This window comes from Simochromis diagramma, unplaced genomic scaffold (assembly GCF_900408965.1).
Source record: "Simochromis diagramma unplaced genomic scaffold, fSimDia1.1 OVJJ01000343.1, whole genome shotgun sequence".
In the NCBI taxonomy this organism is placed as follows: domain Eukaryota; kingdom Metazoa; phylum Chordata; class Actinopteri; order Cichliformes; family Cichlidae; genus Simochromis; species Simochromis diagramma.
Window position 1 is genome coordinate 328658 of NW_024386831.1, and position 17739 is coordinate 346396.

The 17739-nt window shown below is 38.0% G+C and overlaps 1 protein-coding gene across 2 annotated transcripts in view; it reads left to right on the forward strand.

Moving 5' to 3' along the window:
- thsd7ba (thrombospondin, type I, domain containing 7Ba) overlaps positions 1-17739 on the forward strand; it is a 183885-nt gene that overhangs the window by 155018 nt on the left and 11128 nt on the right. The window contains exons 17-24 of one of the 2 annotated variants that reach the window (XM_040027377.1): positions 3047-3052; positions 5021-5154; positions 6287-6446; positions 10916-11060; positions 13360-13475; positions 14176-14293; positions 15877-16022; positions 16332-16500. In XM_040027377.1, coding sequence (XP_039883311.1) covers positions 3047-3052; positions 5021-5154; positions 6287-6446; positions 10916-11060; positions 13360-13475; positions 14176-14293; positions 15877-16022; positions 16332-16500 — 994 coding nt within the window. The remainder of the gene's footprint in view (positions 1-3046; positions 3053-5020; positions 5155-6286; positions 6447-10915; positions 11061-13359; positions 13476-14175; positions 14294-15876; positions 16023-16331; positions 16501-17739) is intronic. The other variant, XM_040027378.1, reaches the window with a different exon arrangement.

Here is a 17739-nt window from a genome sequence, read left to right on the forward strand (position 1 = left end):
TTAGGTAACTATTACTGGAGTATTTTTTAACCAGGTATCTGTACTTCTACTTAAGTACAGGAAGTCTGTACTTTTGCCACCTCTGGTTCTGTTCTTTTCCTATCCCAGCTTCATCTTCTGTCATCTTAAATCAGTTTGTTTGTATTTTCATTCAGCAGTGTTGTGTTTCTCTTCTGAAAAATCCCAAATTGACGTCTTCAAAAGCAAGGCTCTATTATACTGTATTTTGACACATTTTAAGTTATCATCTCATGAGTGTATTTTAGAGGTCATCATCACCCCAGAATAGATCCTACTGTGTTTCTCAGTGGTGCCATTGTTTTTTAGCTCATCCATGGGCCTACTGACAATAATTGCAGAGTCTATTTGAAGTTGGAGGCACACAGTGACACTATGAAAGAGATTTATAGAATAGATTGCTCAGCATCAAGGCTTCGTGTTCCATTTTCTCTCTGTTTACAATAAAATGCCATCCCTGCAGAAGGGCCTGCTGGTGCTTCAAGTCCTTTTGTGTTGGTCTTTTATCTATCTGATTGTGTATAGGTGTGTTGTCTTTTTATGTGCACTTGCGCATCACTGGGTAAACTTCTACAGTACAGTAGGTATGTGTGTATTTGTTTTTTGGGCAGGAGCCATGTACAAATTAGCATCTAGCGAAGCCATGGAGTTTTATTTCCATGTCTTGCAAGTAGATTGTTTTTTCCTCTGTAAATATGAGACTTTATATTCACTGCTAAATATTTTTACTTATTCTGATGCAATTCAAGTGGGAAAAAGGCATAAATGAAAGAATGATTCAAAATGACAAGGAAAAACTTGCTGCATTGGCATTAATGGGGATTTATCAGCACAAGAATATACAGTCAAAAGAAATTAAACCTTTTTCAATTCCAAGGTTTTACGTATGGTGATATGATAATCGGGGGGGAAAAGAGCCCTTCTGAGCCTTAAGAGCTTCTAAAACACCTCAGGTATAAAATAACACACAACAGTTTCCATCTTTTCTTTACTTATTTACCAAAAGAAAAACAATCTAAGTGCACCCTATGATGCAGTAGCTTTTAGAAGAACCTTTAGCAACAATAGCATGTAGTCATTTTCTGTGATTTTGTCAATTTCTCACATTTTGGCCCATTCTTCTTTATACCTTTCTTTCAGTTCATTGAGGCTTGTGGGCTTTCATTTTTGCATAGCTCAAGGTTCCACAACAGCATTTCTATGAAGTTGAGGTCTGGACTTTGACTGAGCTACTGCAAGACCTTGATTAATTTGTTTTTCAGTCATTCTGTTGTGGATTTGGTGGTATGCTTGGGATCACTGTCCTGTTACATAACCCAGCCAAGACTTAGCTGTCATACAGATAAGCTCTCATTTGACTGTAGAATAGAATACTTTGGTATAAGAGCAGATCATGGTTGGGTCAATGAACGCAACGTGCTCAGGTTCTGTGGCTGCAAAACATGACCAAATGTCACGCCTTCACCACTGTGCTTGACGGCTAGTATGGGGTGTTTTATGTTGCGATGCTGTGTGCATAATGGCTAAAGACATTATTCCAGAAGTCTTGTGGTTTGTTCTGATGCAACTTTGCAAAGCTAAGCCTTGTTCTTTTTAGAGAAAAGAGGATTTCTCATGACAACACTCACAAACAAGCCCTACTTTTTCAGTCTTTTTATAATTGTACTGTCATGGACATTTAATGCTGACTGAGGCCTCTACAGTCTGAGATGTAGCGCTTTGGTTTTTTGCGGTTCCTCTCAACATTTCACAGTCTGACCTTTCGGTGAATTTGAGATTCCTGGAAAGATTGTGGCATTGTGTTATGACACATCTGAATGCCCCAGGGCAGCAAATTGCCACAATTTCTGCTTTTATGGCACATAGCCTGACTTGAAGTGGACTTGGTGGGACATCCACTCCTAGGAAGTCTGGCAGCTGTCTTGAATGTTTTCTACTTGTGAGATGTCTTTGCCACTGTGGGAGGATGGAGAAATTGTTTAAATGTCCTTACAACAGTTCTCAAATTGATGGGCAGCAGCAAATGCTTCTTTAAGATTATTGCTGATGTCTTTCCTCGTCGGCACGGTGTTAACACACACCTGAATGCTTCAGACAAGCAAAGTGCTAAATGTCCGCTTTTAAAGACGTGTTTGCATGGGCTGATGGTCAAGTAATCAAGTGCATTTGATTAACAACATCTGACTACTTCTTACCTTCTTCCAATGGAAGCAGTAAGGGTGTACATCGTTTTTCAGACATTGCATTTTAGTTTTTGTTTAATAAGTAATGACACTGCGTAATATGATATGTGTTGCTCTTCATTTGAGGTTGCTTTTACCAAATTTTAAGACCTTGTCTGATCAACCAACTTCTGTTATTTTTGTAAATATGTAAAGCCATATAACTGGTACAATATATAATCGTTGTACCATGACTGTGCAGTGGTACATTTGCCATCTCAAGAATCATTTGGCTTAAAAAAGCATTACAAGTCTAGTAAATATTCATTTTGAATGAATATACTATATGTTTAAATCTAAAGCTGTGTATTTTATTCGAATGTTTTAATTAAACTCATTCAGAATTACCCAAACAGAAACTTGTCAGTGAGATAACACTTTATATTCAGTAACCTTGTTTAGATACAGAGCACACAGCCTCTCTGAGCATATGCTTATTCACGCGGACTTCCCGCTCACCATCTCCAGACAAATTAATTCCTTGGAGTTGCCTTCAGCTGCAGGTCTGGCCAGAGCACAGCTGTTACAACCAACTGCAGCATTTTAAAAACTCTCTCAGCATTTTTAGTCATTCAGTTTGGCAAACTATCCGGGACGCCTAGATTCACTGTAGATGATAAAGTACCTAATCATCCTTTACCCTCATTAATGAAACACCGAGGAGAATGCAGTTTTTCAAATTTACGCAGAACTATACATTTCTGTCACTGCAGGCAAAATCTATACTAATGATCATATCATTGTTCTTCTCTCCCCTGCCCCAACTTCTGGCTTGTCATGCACTGCTAATATGGACATCCACGCAGGCTCAGGTCAGTGCTATTCATTCTGTACGTATACTCTGCTTTAGCTAATGAAGACAGAATGCATGCCGGATCTGTCCAAGTCACATATACTTCTGACCTTTCTAGCCCTTCGGCCGAGAGAAAGAACAATAGTTTGATTGGTGCGAGTGCAACACGAACAGAAGTAATTTATCCGAAGTGCATTTAGAGGATACATCATCTGCTTTTTAACTGGAGAAATTCACACTGCCAAGATGTCAGGGCTTCATTATATCGTGAACAGTTTTTTAAAGTGTTCTAAAAAGAAATTGAGTCAGATGATATTATTGTATTGTTAATCTTTAAAAAAATGATTTTAGGAGTCTTTTAAAAGGAATAAAAGAGCTGCCTGTTTGTCTTTCGTCTGTAATGAAGTGTGTGTGACAAAAGTTGTACTCGAAAGGTGGAGTGGTTTGCATTGGAACCTCATATCAAGAGTGATTGGTTTGAATCCCACGGTCGTCTGGGGCCTGTGTGCGTGGAGTTTACATGTTCTTTCTGTTCCTCTGTGGGTTTCCTATTGGTACTATAGCATCTTCCCACAGTCCAAAGACATACATGTAAAGTTATTGACTGACTCTAAATTAGCCATTGGTGTGAAATCATGTGGGGGGGGGGGAGTAAAGAACAGAGTGCTGTATGAATGTATATGAATGAGCGATACGCTCTAAAAAGGCGAGGCTGTTCCTATTCTTTGTTGCGCTGCACCTGCTTTAAACTGCAATTTACTCCCTGTGTGAACCTGAACTGAGACGCTCCAGCCCGGGTTGAAAAGTTTGGGATCAGTGATGAATAAATAGTGTAGCAATTGAGGAAAATGGCTTAAAAATCACTCTTCGGGTGATAAAAATTAGCCCTTCAGCTGGTGCTGTGTTTCTGCAGTAGTAGCGGAGCATGTGTGAGAAGAACAGTTGCCAGTTTACCAAGCTAGGGGCATCTGCAGGGACAGATGGGAGATGATGACGTGTGTAATAGGCATCTGTGTGGCCCGCAGGGGAGGGAATACTCGAGAATCATTCCCTGTCTCTATCTCAGCACACACACACACTCGCGAGCGCACACACCACGGTGACACCCATTACAGCTTGTCATAGCTTTCTCCACAAATTGTCCTCAAGAGTGCACCTTTAACTGTGGCAGACAGTTACATAGATTGAGAGTAAACATGTGTTTACAGGAGCATTGTGCTGGCTGCTCCCTTGGTTCAACAGACATGCCAGATTCAGTGGCTGAGTGGAGAAAAGTGAATAGCCTCAAAAGCGAGCCAATTACATCATCAGCTGAAGGGCCCGTTGCCATGCTCATTGTCGTTTTACGCACCCCATGCTGTTCTCTCCATTTCACGCGCAGGTTTATTTTAGTGTGGAAAAAAGACTTTTCATCTATAGCTGTATATAAAACGTCTTTCAGCACCTCTCTGTAGTACAGCCTTCATTTTCTCTAGCTACTCTGACTGTCCTCACAATTTGTATTATTTTGTCAACTTTTAATTATGTTTAAGCCTCATTTATGCTCTAAAATATAAAGAACATCGACTGGCATAAAACTCAGGCGCAGACTTCAAAACATCTCAAGAATACACAAGTGCTTGATGGTAAAAATAAACAAAACATGAAGGGAAATGCTACCACATGTAAGAAATTAAGCCTGAAAGCTCAAAGCGGTGTGTTTTTCTATCTTTACCAAAGGAAAACCCAGGTGAGATACTGTTTCTGCTACAGAGACACCTCATTAGGTGTGAAAACTAAAAGTGTTCCTACATTTTTGCTATAATTGTAACAACCAACTCTTCCTTTTGTAGCATGCTTGTGTGTGGAGGGCAGGTGGGGTCACTGTGTGTATGAGTTAATTTGTATGCATGTCTAGTTTTTCAGGTCACATGCTTAGGTGCTTTCCTTCTATTGTTTATTATACGTGTCCTTTTCCTCCTGTGTATGTGTGTGTATGTACATACAGGTGTATGAGGCTCTGCCATGCTACAGTGAATGCAGCCAATATGAGTGGAGGGCCGAGCCCTGGTCCATTTGTACCATCAACACTGTGGACGACCTGCCTGCCTGTGGGGAGGGAGTCCAAAGCCGCAAGATCAGGTCAGTGAGTAGGTTAGGTTTAGAAGACTGCTTGCCTAGCGTTGCAACAATGGAAAGAGCAGACTGGCAATGGTCCTAAATCTGGCACTCTCACTGGTCTCAGCACTCGCAATGCCAAGGGAAAATAAACAGTCAAAAACAATCCACAGCCTCCTAATGAGTGTCGATAGATTTTTGTGCACTGCCTTTTAGTGCTACTTTAAAAAGCCACAGAGAAAAAGAGTGAAGTATTGACATTGCTGTTGGATTAAGTATCGTCGGAGAGAATAGACACTGATTTGGGCAATTGTGTTATTGTGTCCAAAGAAACTGATCTGGACTTGTTCAGTGTGAGTAACAGAAACTAATTTGCGCTAATCAACCACTCAAAAAGAAGAGTTTTTACAATACCTTATGTACATTCTCTTCTTCTGAGAATAGTCAGCAAAATTTTGTTTGTACTTTGTATGTAAGTGTTCTAAATTCCCTTACCTATAATTATTGAATGTTTAAGGTTTGTACATTTATCATATTAGATAAATGTACAATGATGATGTAAAAATATCAGTACTTACTGTAAAATGAATGACCAGGGTAACAGGAATGATCTATTACATGATTAACTGTTACTCCTTTAAAGAATGAAAAAAGACTACTAATAACAGATAATGATGAGCTATTAGAGTTCATTATTGAATAAATTACTTAAAAGTTAGATTATCATTACTTCTATGCGAGTAAAACTAGGTAACAGTCACTGGTTCATCAGTTATCATGAATTCACCCACTTCTGAGAGATACAAATAATGACTTCACACTAGTAAAGACTTGTTTAAGCAGGAAATCCGACTGAAGCCAACCATCCAGCTGGGAATCTTTTCTCTCTGCTGCAGGACAACAATTCCATATCATCTCGACAAACAATATGTTACTCTTCCTGAAATGTAATTAAGCCGTTTTAACGAGGAAAAATCTGTAGTTATATTTCGAGTGAAAACAAACTACCTTGAGAATTTTACCTGACCCAAAAAACATATAAACATGTAATCTAGTGTGAGTCATAAACTCAGAAATGGGTTTTAAAACTCAAAAAAAAGTTGTGCTTCTGGGGCCCTAGAGACTTATTACACAGCTGCATCTGCTGCGCTCATAGGTGTGTAAAGAAAGGAACAACGGGGAATGGGGAAGACAGCACTGTGGAGGATAGTCTGTGTGATCAAGAGGAAATGCCACCGAGAGCCCAGGTCTGCTATCTGGCATGCCCCAATGACTGTGTCATGGCGCCCTGGGGACCTTGGAGCAACTGCCCTGTGGTAAGAAACAGAATTTAGTGGCCGTTTCTGCTGTTATTTGACAAATTGTCAGGGAGTAAGTTGCTTGATTTGTCGTTTTCATTTCAACTGTATCCATAATAACAAATATATATATATATATATATATATATGAAGCATTTACAGTATAAGCTGCAGGTAAAAATGGACAAATACCCAGCTAATCAAACAACGTATTTCATTATTGCCTTTTATTATTTCTAAAAAGTAAGGGCAAAAAACATGTATGTGCATTAAGTTCTGCATTTAACTATCAACTATCTGCTGTTAACAGGCTCACAAATGCTTAGATGAGCTTTATGGCCTTCTATAAAATTATTTGTGTCATTAGAAACCAGGTGTTTTTGTAACATGTCACATTACATGTGTTTATCTAACTTCAGTATAGCTTAATATATATATATATATATATATATATATTCATATTCACAGTGAAGCACTGTTCTGTACTTGTTCTGTAATATTTTCTGCATAGTTTAAGGTAAAGTGGATAAATTGAATTTTATTAATACGCCTCTGTTCTATAATGAAGGTTAGCCCTCAGGCTGCAACTACGTAACATATGTCCCCGAGTGTTTGTAGCCACAGGCTATTGGTCATATGGCCTCTTAGCTGTGTTATAGGTTTCCTGTCAAACGCAACAGTTCATTGGACTGGAACATTAGAGTCAGAAGAGGTGAAACGAGCTAATTAGTCTGAGTCTACTCTACACATTGATTCATTCAGTGTTTCAGTCTACAGTATTTAGTAACACTTTAGCATTAAAGGACTGCAGTGATGCTGCAGGTGAAATAATAATGCAAAACACATCAAACTGAGAGCTAATTAAACAGTCCTGTTTTTACAGCTAGGAAAGCTCTGCACATGATGTAGGTGTTTGTTTTTGCATCTGTTGTTTAATCAAATACTGACTCAACTGAAATTTAGCCACTTGAAAGAATATTTCTGGTACGTAATACATAAATATACTGATGCAGAGAAAAAATAGGATAAAATAAAAATGTTAACATACAGTAAGCTTAACATTTTATCTACACAATTGATCTAAATCATTTTAAATCAAATATGTGAGCCTTACATTATCCTGTCCTATATAAAAGTAGTAATAAAGTAAAGAATTGATGAAGCAAGTCTACTCATACACACCGGGGTATGCAGCTGATTTACAGTCTCTGCTGTCAACCTTAAAATGCCACTGCGCTGCAGTTTGGTCAAATATTTTTGTGCTTCTTGAAGTTAATCTCTAAAATTCAACAACTTGAGATGATGATGAAAATAACGCTTGACACTGATTCTGCATCCTCATGCTGTGAAAGGAAAACCTCCTCTGTAAGTGATAATGTTAGATCAAACAGAGATATTTTATGTAAAGTATGCCCATCCACTGTAATTAGCAGAAGCTTTGTACCCTTAGGTTATTCCTGCTCTCTCAGCTGGAATGAAGGTATTGTGCTGCATGTACAGGTATGTGACGAGATGTGTGGGGTACAAAGGCAGCATAGTGATAAACGATAGCATACTAGGTAATAACAGTTTGATGCTTCCCTTTTCTCAGCCTTGTTTTATTTTAAGTTAGATTAAACGAATACTTTTATGGAACTGTAACTCAAAGTTTATTTTAAAAAGACATAAATTGCAGAGCAGTGGAAATAAGTCCAGATTGGTTTTACTATTATGACCAAGTTGCTACATCACTGCATGGTTTTTAGTAGATTTTGATTACACTTCTTTGAAGGTCTTTAAGGCTTTTTTGAAACTAGGGTTTTATTTCAGCATTACTGGCCAAAGTGGAAATTTTGCTTCTCCAAGGCAATGTTTTGTGCATCATAAATTATTGGGGGTAAAAATACAGAGAATTGTGTGTACTAGTACTGTTAATCAGAATGCCTTCCAGATACAAAGTTAACGTTACTGTTACTGTTGTTAACGTAATGTTGCACATTACTGTACAATGTCATGCTATAATACATATAGTGCAGTATTTGTAATACACTACAGTTTTCATTTTCAGGTAAATCAGACTCAAGTATTATTTTGCTGTTTAATATGGTGAAAAATACTGGACCACCTACACGGTACACCAACAGGAGCTGCTCAGCAGGGAAACACCTGCCATGAAGCTCCTGGCACACAGTTTCTGTGCTGATGTTAATGCCAGAGCAGGTGTGCTGGTGACTTGTAAGCACTATATGCCTCATTATTGAACCCTACTCTCACATAGATGTGATCATGGAATATCTACTGTAGAAGGGAAGAAATTTCACAGACTATCGAGTGGTTGCTGGTCCTAGTTGGGCTGTGCTTTAGCTTATTTCACTTATTTTCCCACACTGTCATCTGTACGGTTCAAAAAGAATGGTCCAAAAGAAGAGAAAATAACTAGTGAGCAGCAGTTCACAGGGCCAAAATAATTCATAACTCTTAAAGAAGAGCATCTCTGAACATACAGCATGTTGAAACTTGACGTACAGTGGCTACAGCAACAGAAGACCACACTGAGTGCCCAGTAAAATGAGTCTAAAATTTGCACAGGCTCATCACATTTAGATAGTAACGTCTGATCTGATGATTCTTGATTTCTGCTGTTATGGTCAGAATTTGGCTTAAACGACATAAAAGCGGGGCCCCAACCTGCTTCCTGTTTAGTTTAGGCACAGTTTAGGCTCATAGTGGTGGTGTAATGGCATGGGGGATATTTTCTGGGCAAACTGACAGATTTACATCAACATTATGATGCAATCAAGTCAATATAGATCAGACTGTCTGAGGAATGTTTCCAGGATCTTGTTGTGCCATTAAGACTTAAGGCAAAAAGAGGTTCAACCTGGTACTAGTAAGGTGCACCTAATGAAGTGGACAGTCAGTGTATTTTATAGTAAATGAGGTGCTGTAATAAGAAGGAAAAATCTTAATCTCTGAGTCTCTGTATGAAGCATACAAATGTAAGTATGTGGCTTTGTGATCGTGAGCCTGAACACATTAAAGCTACAATAACTGCAGCTGATTCATGAGATTCACACACCACCACCTTCTCATTAGGAGGTTGCAGTGACTGACGTGTGTGTTGTGGTGCATCAGGTGCAGAGATACAAATGCATCTCAATGCAAAGACCTTTATTAGAAGAATATTTGAACCAAAGACCAAGCTGACAGCTCACATTTAATCCTCTGTTAATGGATTTCGCTTCCTCTGTATTGTGACTCCAATGATTTGCCAACGCTCCTTGTTGGTAGATATTTAGTAAATGTTGTACTCTTGCAGTTTTTTCAATAATTGTCTTCATTTGCCTTTAACTGTGTGGTGTAGAGGTTGATTATTTAACAGTGTGGTATAAAAGTCGATGAGTTCTCCTAGCTTACTGACTTTGCAAGATAATTTAGATGCCCAGTCTCTATATGTATTATTTATAACAGGGTGAAGGGAGCAGCTGCCATATAGCAAATGTGTTTCATGTGTCAATTACTGCTGACGAGTGTTGCTGTTCAGTCCAGTTGGATGTTGGGTAAGAAAAACATTTATATTTATACTGATAAAAAAAACAGAGAAAACAGAGAATGATACAGAAATCAGGATTTGATATCAAAATTTTTACCTGTATTAGCATCTGCATCAGTTTTTTAGAGGTTTTCATTATCTGTAAACCACAACACAAATGAAGGGTTATTTAAGTAAATTTCCGGGTATTTTGTTTTGTTTTGTTTTTCCATTTGCAAAATAGTTTCTATTATTTATAAGACTGATGTTTTCACAGCAATTAGCCATAATCATGTCAATAGAAATGATCTATTGAAGAGGAACAATTGCAGCTTTCATCCTCATAAACCTTTTATTAGGTAGCTTATGCCCAAGGTTAACACATTGTGCTGAAAATCAGGCCGCTAAACGCTCTGTGCTGTGTAATTTGATAACACTCATGTCAAGAGAAAACGAGGGTTTCACCTTGAGCTGGCTCATTCAGGTTGCTTTTCTTTCATTAAATGTGTTTATCATAGCATGTTATGAACAAAAATATGTTCTTTTTATGAGAATAAATTATTGGATTATTTGCTACTGATTATAATAATAAAAAAAAAAACAAGTTTGTCCTTGAGAATAACTACAAAAAGTACGCACTTTGGATTCATTAGGGAGATGTACAGCTGTCGGCTGATATTGAATGGTATTACGTTAAAATTTGAAATCTACTGGAAATCTACATAAAATTAGTGCCGTAAAGGTCACTTCTAATGACAAGAAGTATTTATCATTAGTTTCTGCTTGCTGTTGGGGCACAAATAAATTTGAAATATTTTGAAATTAACAATGTAATTCATAACTTCTAGCTATTAGTATGTTTAACTTGGTAGATCATAACACTAAAGACAGCGGATGCTGTAGGATGCTTTGTTTCTGCCTGATCATCTCATCACTCTTTTTTCTTTTTGTTGCTTTTTTTGTTGTTATTCTGCAGCAATGTGACCAAGATACATCAAGAAACAGAAGCAGACATATCCTGCGCCCCGCAGCTTCAGATAACTCACCCTGTCCAGAGATGGTCCAGTCAGAGTCCTGTGTTCTTAATAGTACATGTTTCACCTACCAGTACAGAGTCTCAGGTAGGACAATCTGCACATCATTTCTGATCTAATTCACGTTACATGATTACAACCTGTTGTTAGCCCCATAAACAAGATGGGTGCGTACCTAAAACCAGCAAAAGGTCAAGTTTACTTGCTATAAGAATGCATCCATTATCGTGGTATACTGCAAGGGACAAGATTAAGTCATTTTTAGTTATTTTGTAACACAGTGATACACAACAAAGTCCCTTTATCCAACAACTATAATGCCAATATTACAGCTAAATAATATATTAATAAAAAAGTTATTATTGATTATAAAAACTGCTTTAAAAATAACGTTTTTATAATAATGAAAAAACCCATTTATAAAAGTGTTTTATTAAGGAGATCGCAAGATGCTTCATCAGGGATGAAAAAAGAGCAATAAAACACATTTCTCAACATTTGCATAAAGCCAGAAGACAGATATATTGTAATTTAGTGTTAGTCATTCTCACATAAGGAGCAGGTAAACACCTGCGCATTCAGCTTAAAGGTAAGGCTACGCACTGGTTGGAGTAAAGTAGGCTAGCTATTTTTACATACTTTCTGCAAGTGTGGTAGCATGCTCATTTTTAAGCCGTAGAACGATCTACTTTTTCACAGTCTGTGGATTACTGTCAAATGATAACCAGCCAGATCTAGAATCTACCCACATAACATAAAGTTGTGAAACCTCCCTAACGCTTCTTTATTCAGTGCACCGAGCGAGTCTAAAGACAGTTTCCATACTAGAAAGCTAGATTTAGACCTTTTGACACAAATATCTCCTGTATTGAAGTAGCAGTAATCACTGCAATAGCAATATAGAATATTTATCAAACTTTACAAAAGTATTATCATAAAAATAGCTATGATTCCTTTTGGAACAGCTGTTTTCTCCTTTTTTCATTTTTAGTGATTTTTTTTTTACATTTTTCCAATATGGATGGTGCATAACACACTCAAAGAGAGAACAACTTGTGGGATTATAATATTATTTTATGCCATGTTAGACCCCTAATTAAAGATTGTGAATTATTCTGTAGTTTTAGTTTGCATTATTCTCCTGAATTAGAAGAAGGTGATAACTATTGCATTTGTTAAACTGATTTGCATTACATTAGACTGCTGATTTATTGTGAATGAATGAATATGTTTTATGATGCATTATACTGCTGAGTTATAAGAAATACTGTTCGCAGAAAGTCATCGCCTTATTTGTCTGATTAGAAGAGAACAGAAGATACTGGAGAGGTTTTCTGCCCCATCTCAGCAGGAGCAGATAAACAGGGAGCCAAGGTCGTAGCTTAGGTGCTGTGTGAGAGAAAGAATGTGAATGTTTAGGCTTTTATGATTAGGTGGGGGCCACGAGAGGCTATAAGAGGTTGATCAATGCTCCACCATTTTGAGATCTGATGCTGTCTGCGTACGGTGTCCATCTCCCACGCGTGTGATCATTAAAATCATCGTTTGACTCAACCCGGCCGGACCAGTGTTGTTATTTTGGTTTTTCCTCTTGTATCCATCCCCAATATTTAAATCCGTAACAAACTCAAATGTTTTAGTTAACTGAAATATAATAAACAAAAAGACAGTTGCAGATTCATTTCATGTGGGTTTTGAGCTTTATAGGCACACACTTGCCTGTATGCAAGAAGTTATCAGTAAGACTCGCCCGAATGGATTCCAGGATTGAAATAAAGTGAATTAATTATTAATTATTTCATTTAATTATTCATTAATAGTGAATAATTAATACAACTATTAATTGTTAATTATTCCCAGTATAGCCAGAATCTTTTGCCTTTGGTACCTAAATTGCCAGAGCTGGCTTTGCAGTGGATATGCTGTCTACCAGCAAATCATTTGGTTTCAATACACCAGACTGCCATCATACCCCATCCTCATCATCACTCAATATGGTTACACTGGTTCCCAGTTCTGTGCCCCTCATTACCACTACTTCTGAAATAAACATTAGCTCAGCTTTGAGTTAGAGACGCTCATCCCCATGAGAGACTACTGAGTACAATATTTGTTACTGCTTCATTTGGTCTGGTTGTTTGGGTGATTGGGATAGTTGTTCTGAGTGAATCATTTTCATTATTGTGGTCTTGTGGTTGTGCAATGGTCTCAAGTCTCTCTTGACAAAGAAATCTTGATTTCATGGAGTTTCCTAAACAAAGAAACAGCCGAGTGTGAGCTTGTTGGGATTTGTGCAGAATGTTGCTGTTGTTTTAGACCGGTAGCGTTGACATAAAAGACGGTTTGACAGTGAGACTAATGAAGATATGTTGCTGTGTGCGTCTAGACTGGAGTACATGCCAGCTGAGTGAAAATGCCATCTGCGGTCAGGGATCACGTTTTCGTCTCCTGGACTGTATTCGCAGCGATGGCAAGGTTACGGAGGTGCAGAAGTGTGAGCAGGTAATCGCTGTGTAGACAATTAAAGAGGTTTAATGTACAAATGAAAAGTTTCATCACACATATATACATATTTTGGGTGCAAGTCAAATTCCAAAGCCATACAAGTTTTAAAAAATGCACAAAATTAACTTATAGTTTGCAAAATCTGAAATATTGACAGCTATTGCAGTGCAGCAGCTTTGCTTCTGTTCTCATTACTTATTTATTATTGAAAGCTCAGTTGCCCAATTTGATTAAGTGAAAATGTTGTATCTGATTTCATACCAACTTTGCCACTAAGCCAAACAGAACTTAATGTTATTGACTTTATTTGTGCAAAGACAAATGGCGCTCTTACGTTACTGTAATTGAATAACAGTAGACGTAAAAAGATTTCTCATTTTTGTGAAGCAAACCAAACATTTTCCAAATGTATGGTAACCTCTGGCACATCCAGAATCATATTGCACTATCCACTTAATGCAATTTTAATGGGATGAATGTAACAATGATGTTGTCTCTGTGTTAAATATAATGTACATTAACAGCTCAATAGCATCTGAAGGTTTTTTGTTAGGGTTTTATTTTCAGCTGCTGCTTTTCCACTGTCTGAAATGAACTGTAGCATATTTAAAATATGGAAATGTGTGCGCTCCCCCTTTTCTTGTTAGTGGAAATAATTAGCTAGCCCTCCTCTCAGATCTGTTCTTGTTTTCTACAGTTTGGTTTGATCAACAAGTGGATTCTAACAGAGAGCTGCGTAGTCAACTGTCCTGTCAGCTGTGTGCTCTCTGAGTGGTCGCCGTGGGCAGAATGCTCGCACAGCTGTGGGAGTCAAGGTAAAAACATCATGAGCTAAAAACCTTAACTTAAATTCATGGGAACAACAACCTGATAAACAGACACACGGTGGACTACATATGCAGCGCCTCATTATTCCATCTACTCAGGCATGCACCAAGATGTTGAATAGTGCATGAATACATTTAAATGCATTAAAATATTTACGCATATGTGTAATCCAATGCCTTATTATGCAGGGAAACTCTGTGCACAGGTTGTGTTTTTTTTTTCCAATAATGTATACATTACTTTTTCCTCTTTGTTTTATATTATGCACCAAGTTTATTTTTTTATTTTTTTTAATTAAAACTGGAAACTTCCTTTGTGACATTATGTTTTAACAATAGATGCGTCCATAAGTGTGAGCTCCATAGCTCACACTTGTGGACGCCATAAATGATTCAGTGTTCCTAAATAAAATATATAGCTATACCGCTCCGTGAGTGCAAACATGCAGCTGATAATCCCCAACCAGTGACACAATAGTATCACTTTGTGCAAGTCATGTTGTAACCTCATGCAATATACAAAAGTAAATGATTTAACCGAAATGCATACGTTGTTGCTTCAGCTTCCCAAAGTCAATCTCCCAAAGAGAATGCGTGTTATTCTGCTAATTAGAGAGAGTCGGCACTGTCTTCTTCTTATGTTTATTAGGGTAATTTTAATTTGTCACTCGCTGACTTTCTACTTGCAGTTAACCCCTTATCCCAATGAGCTCACACTAGCCCAGGCTTTCATCTGGGGATTTAAACTCAAAACCCTTTCTTTCACAGCTCAGTCACTATTGCTGTGACTCTTTCTGCTACTATCACTTCATTCTCGCACATTGTGAAACGCATTTCTCTGCCTCGATGAGGGATTTGTGTCGTATTTGTGTCGTATCTGTGTCAGACGACGCAAGGATCTTGTTTTGTCAGGATGCCATGGGAGCGTTAATGTTTTTGGTTTGATTTTTGAGATGGCAGAGCCGGATGTCCTTTTTGCTGCGTCTTCCTGCGGCTCTCGGAGCTCGGCATCTCTCCTGGCATTACATACACACGCGCGCGCACGCACGCACAACTTCTGCCAACTGGATGGCTCATGGAGGCTTACAGGACCCAGGCACAAGCTGCTTTTTTTCCTGCTGGCATTTAGCAAACTTTTCCTTTCACACATTATTAATGGCTCACTTGAATGAAGCACTTTTGTTGGAAACTGCAAAATCTGAGCATAAAGTGGCACAGTGACACAGATGTATAGTGCTGTTACACTAATTCCTCTTTGTCGTGAGGAAAATATTTTGTGAGCTAAAGAGCAGGCACAGCCTATTTTCACTACTAAATGAATCATCATCTCTCATTTCAGCCACTCATTGTATTAACAGTTGTTTTATGGAGTCTTATGTTTGTGTAGTGATCCATTTTTGTCTCTCTCAAAGCAATTGAGAGTATGAGCTGAACTAAGAGGATCAATCCCACTGTGTTGTTACTGTGTTTTAGCAATTAATGGAAAAAAGGAAATAAAAGGCAGGCATCCAATGCAAATGCACTCTGCTCGATTTATTGTCACATTTGCATGTTTGCCTTGTGTTGTGTAGGTCAGTCTGTGCGCAGTCGGAGAATCCTTCAGGATGCTCAAGAGGAGGGTCGCCCCTGTCCCAACCAGCTCATCCAGACCAAACCATGCCCCATAAGGCCTTGCTACATGTGGGTGCTGAGTGACTGGTCCCCATGCACAGTAGCGGTATGACAGGTTTTTCTGCCTATGTGTTGATGTTCTTTGCACTGTACTGCCTAACAGCTTTTTGTGTTTCCTGTGGTCTGCAGACTTTCAGCATCACATTTATCTAATATGTGTAGTTCAAGAATATGCTGCAGTAGCTGTTGCTTCTGTCATAGTTTTAAAGGAGTATCTCACATTCAGCTTTCCAATTTGGACTTGTCGCCAGCCTGCTGCAGTGCTTCAACAGAAAACGATATACAAATAGGTTAAAATAAAATTAAGAAAACCTTTGCAAATGTTTATTAATGTTGATTTATTGTGTCTCTGCAGGGCGCAGCATGTGGTGAGGGGCTTCGGAGAAGAAATCTATCATGCATTGTCCACTGGGGAAACTGGCACGAGTCTCCTCGTCAGCCAGTGAAGGAGGAACTTTGTGGAGACGTACTTAGGCAACGTATCCAACAAGAGATGGAGCAGCCCTGTTTCGTCCCCTGCCCTGGTAAAGCTGCATTTAAACATAGTGGATATACTGGATTTGATAGTTTTACACGAATATGTCAAAATTACATGACTGAGTGATTTTTTTAAATTACTGTAGTCCTTTTATATTCACCAAACAATTACATAATCATTGAATCCGTCTAACAACACAGTCAATAATCTTGTTTTTAACAGAAATTCATTTGCTAGGATCTGCGAATAAATTGTCCCGTTTTTCCAATTGGCTGACATTTTCAGCCACTAAATAATTGCAGAATCAATAAAAGTCATAGCTTTACTAATGACCCTTGTAGCTCTACATTATCTAGTTTCATCCCGTACAGTAGCAGTACAGGGCCTGAGCTCAGTAACTATGAAAGAGACATATTTTATAATCAATAACCTGAGAACACTTTATTTCTTTGCACTGCATTATGTAACAATACATGACTCCGTAAGGCATGAAAAACCATCATCTGCTAATTGAAGCATTTAGCAGATCACATAGCTGAGAACAATCCCAGAGCTTATCACAGCAGTTTAATGCCTATGGGAATTCTGCGCACAGAAAGCTTGTTCAAATGTGAATGCAATAATTTTCCAATAAAAAAAACAATTATTAGGAGAATGAAAGTGCATTTTCAATACATTTAGTGTTTACTGCAAACACAGTGTATGTAAAATATAAGGAAAAAAACCATTTTATCCTATTTCCATAACAGTTTGTACACTGAGTCGCTTTGAGTTTAACACAAGCTTCAAATGATGTTGACACATGGGCGACAAAAACCTGAAGAAGTTGTGTGGTTCTAAAAAACTAACCCATCTAATTTAATCATTTAAGACTATTTTTCCAATGTAAATGGATTTAGGGGGATTTTATTACTTAGCACATCTAAAATCAAGAAAAAGAAAAAACATCTGTATGTACAAGGATTATAAAAAATTATATTTTATGGTACTAGTACTGAATAAAAAAAAAATCTGTACCAGTTGTAATTCTATAGCGTGTAATTCAACAGGTTTGAAATACAGACTATAGTGCACATATGCATGGGTCATTTGCACACCTTTGAAGGCCCCTTTGCTCAGGGGCGTAATTTCCAGGGGGCTTAGGGGGGTTATGACCCCCCCCCCCCCCCCAATAATCAGATCCAACCAATAGAACCCCCCCCCAATAAAATTATGAATTACCTTGCATAAATAGCCTGTTGATTTTCTTTACTCATTTCAGTTAACAGCAAAATAGTTAACATAG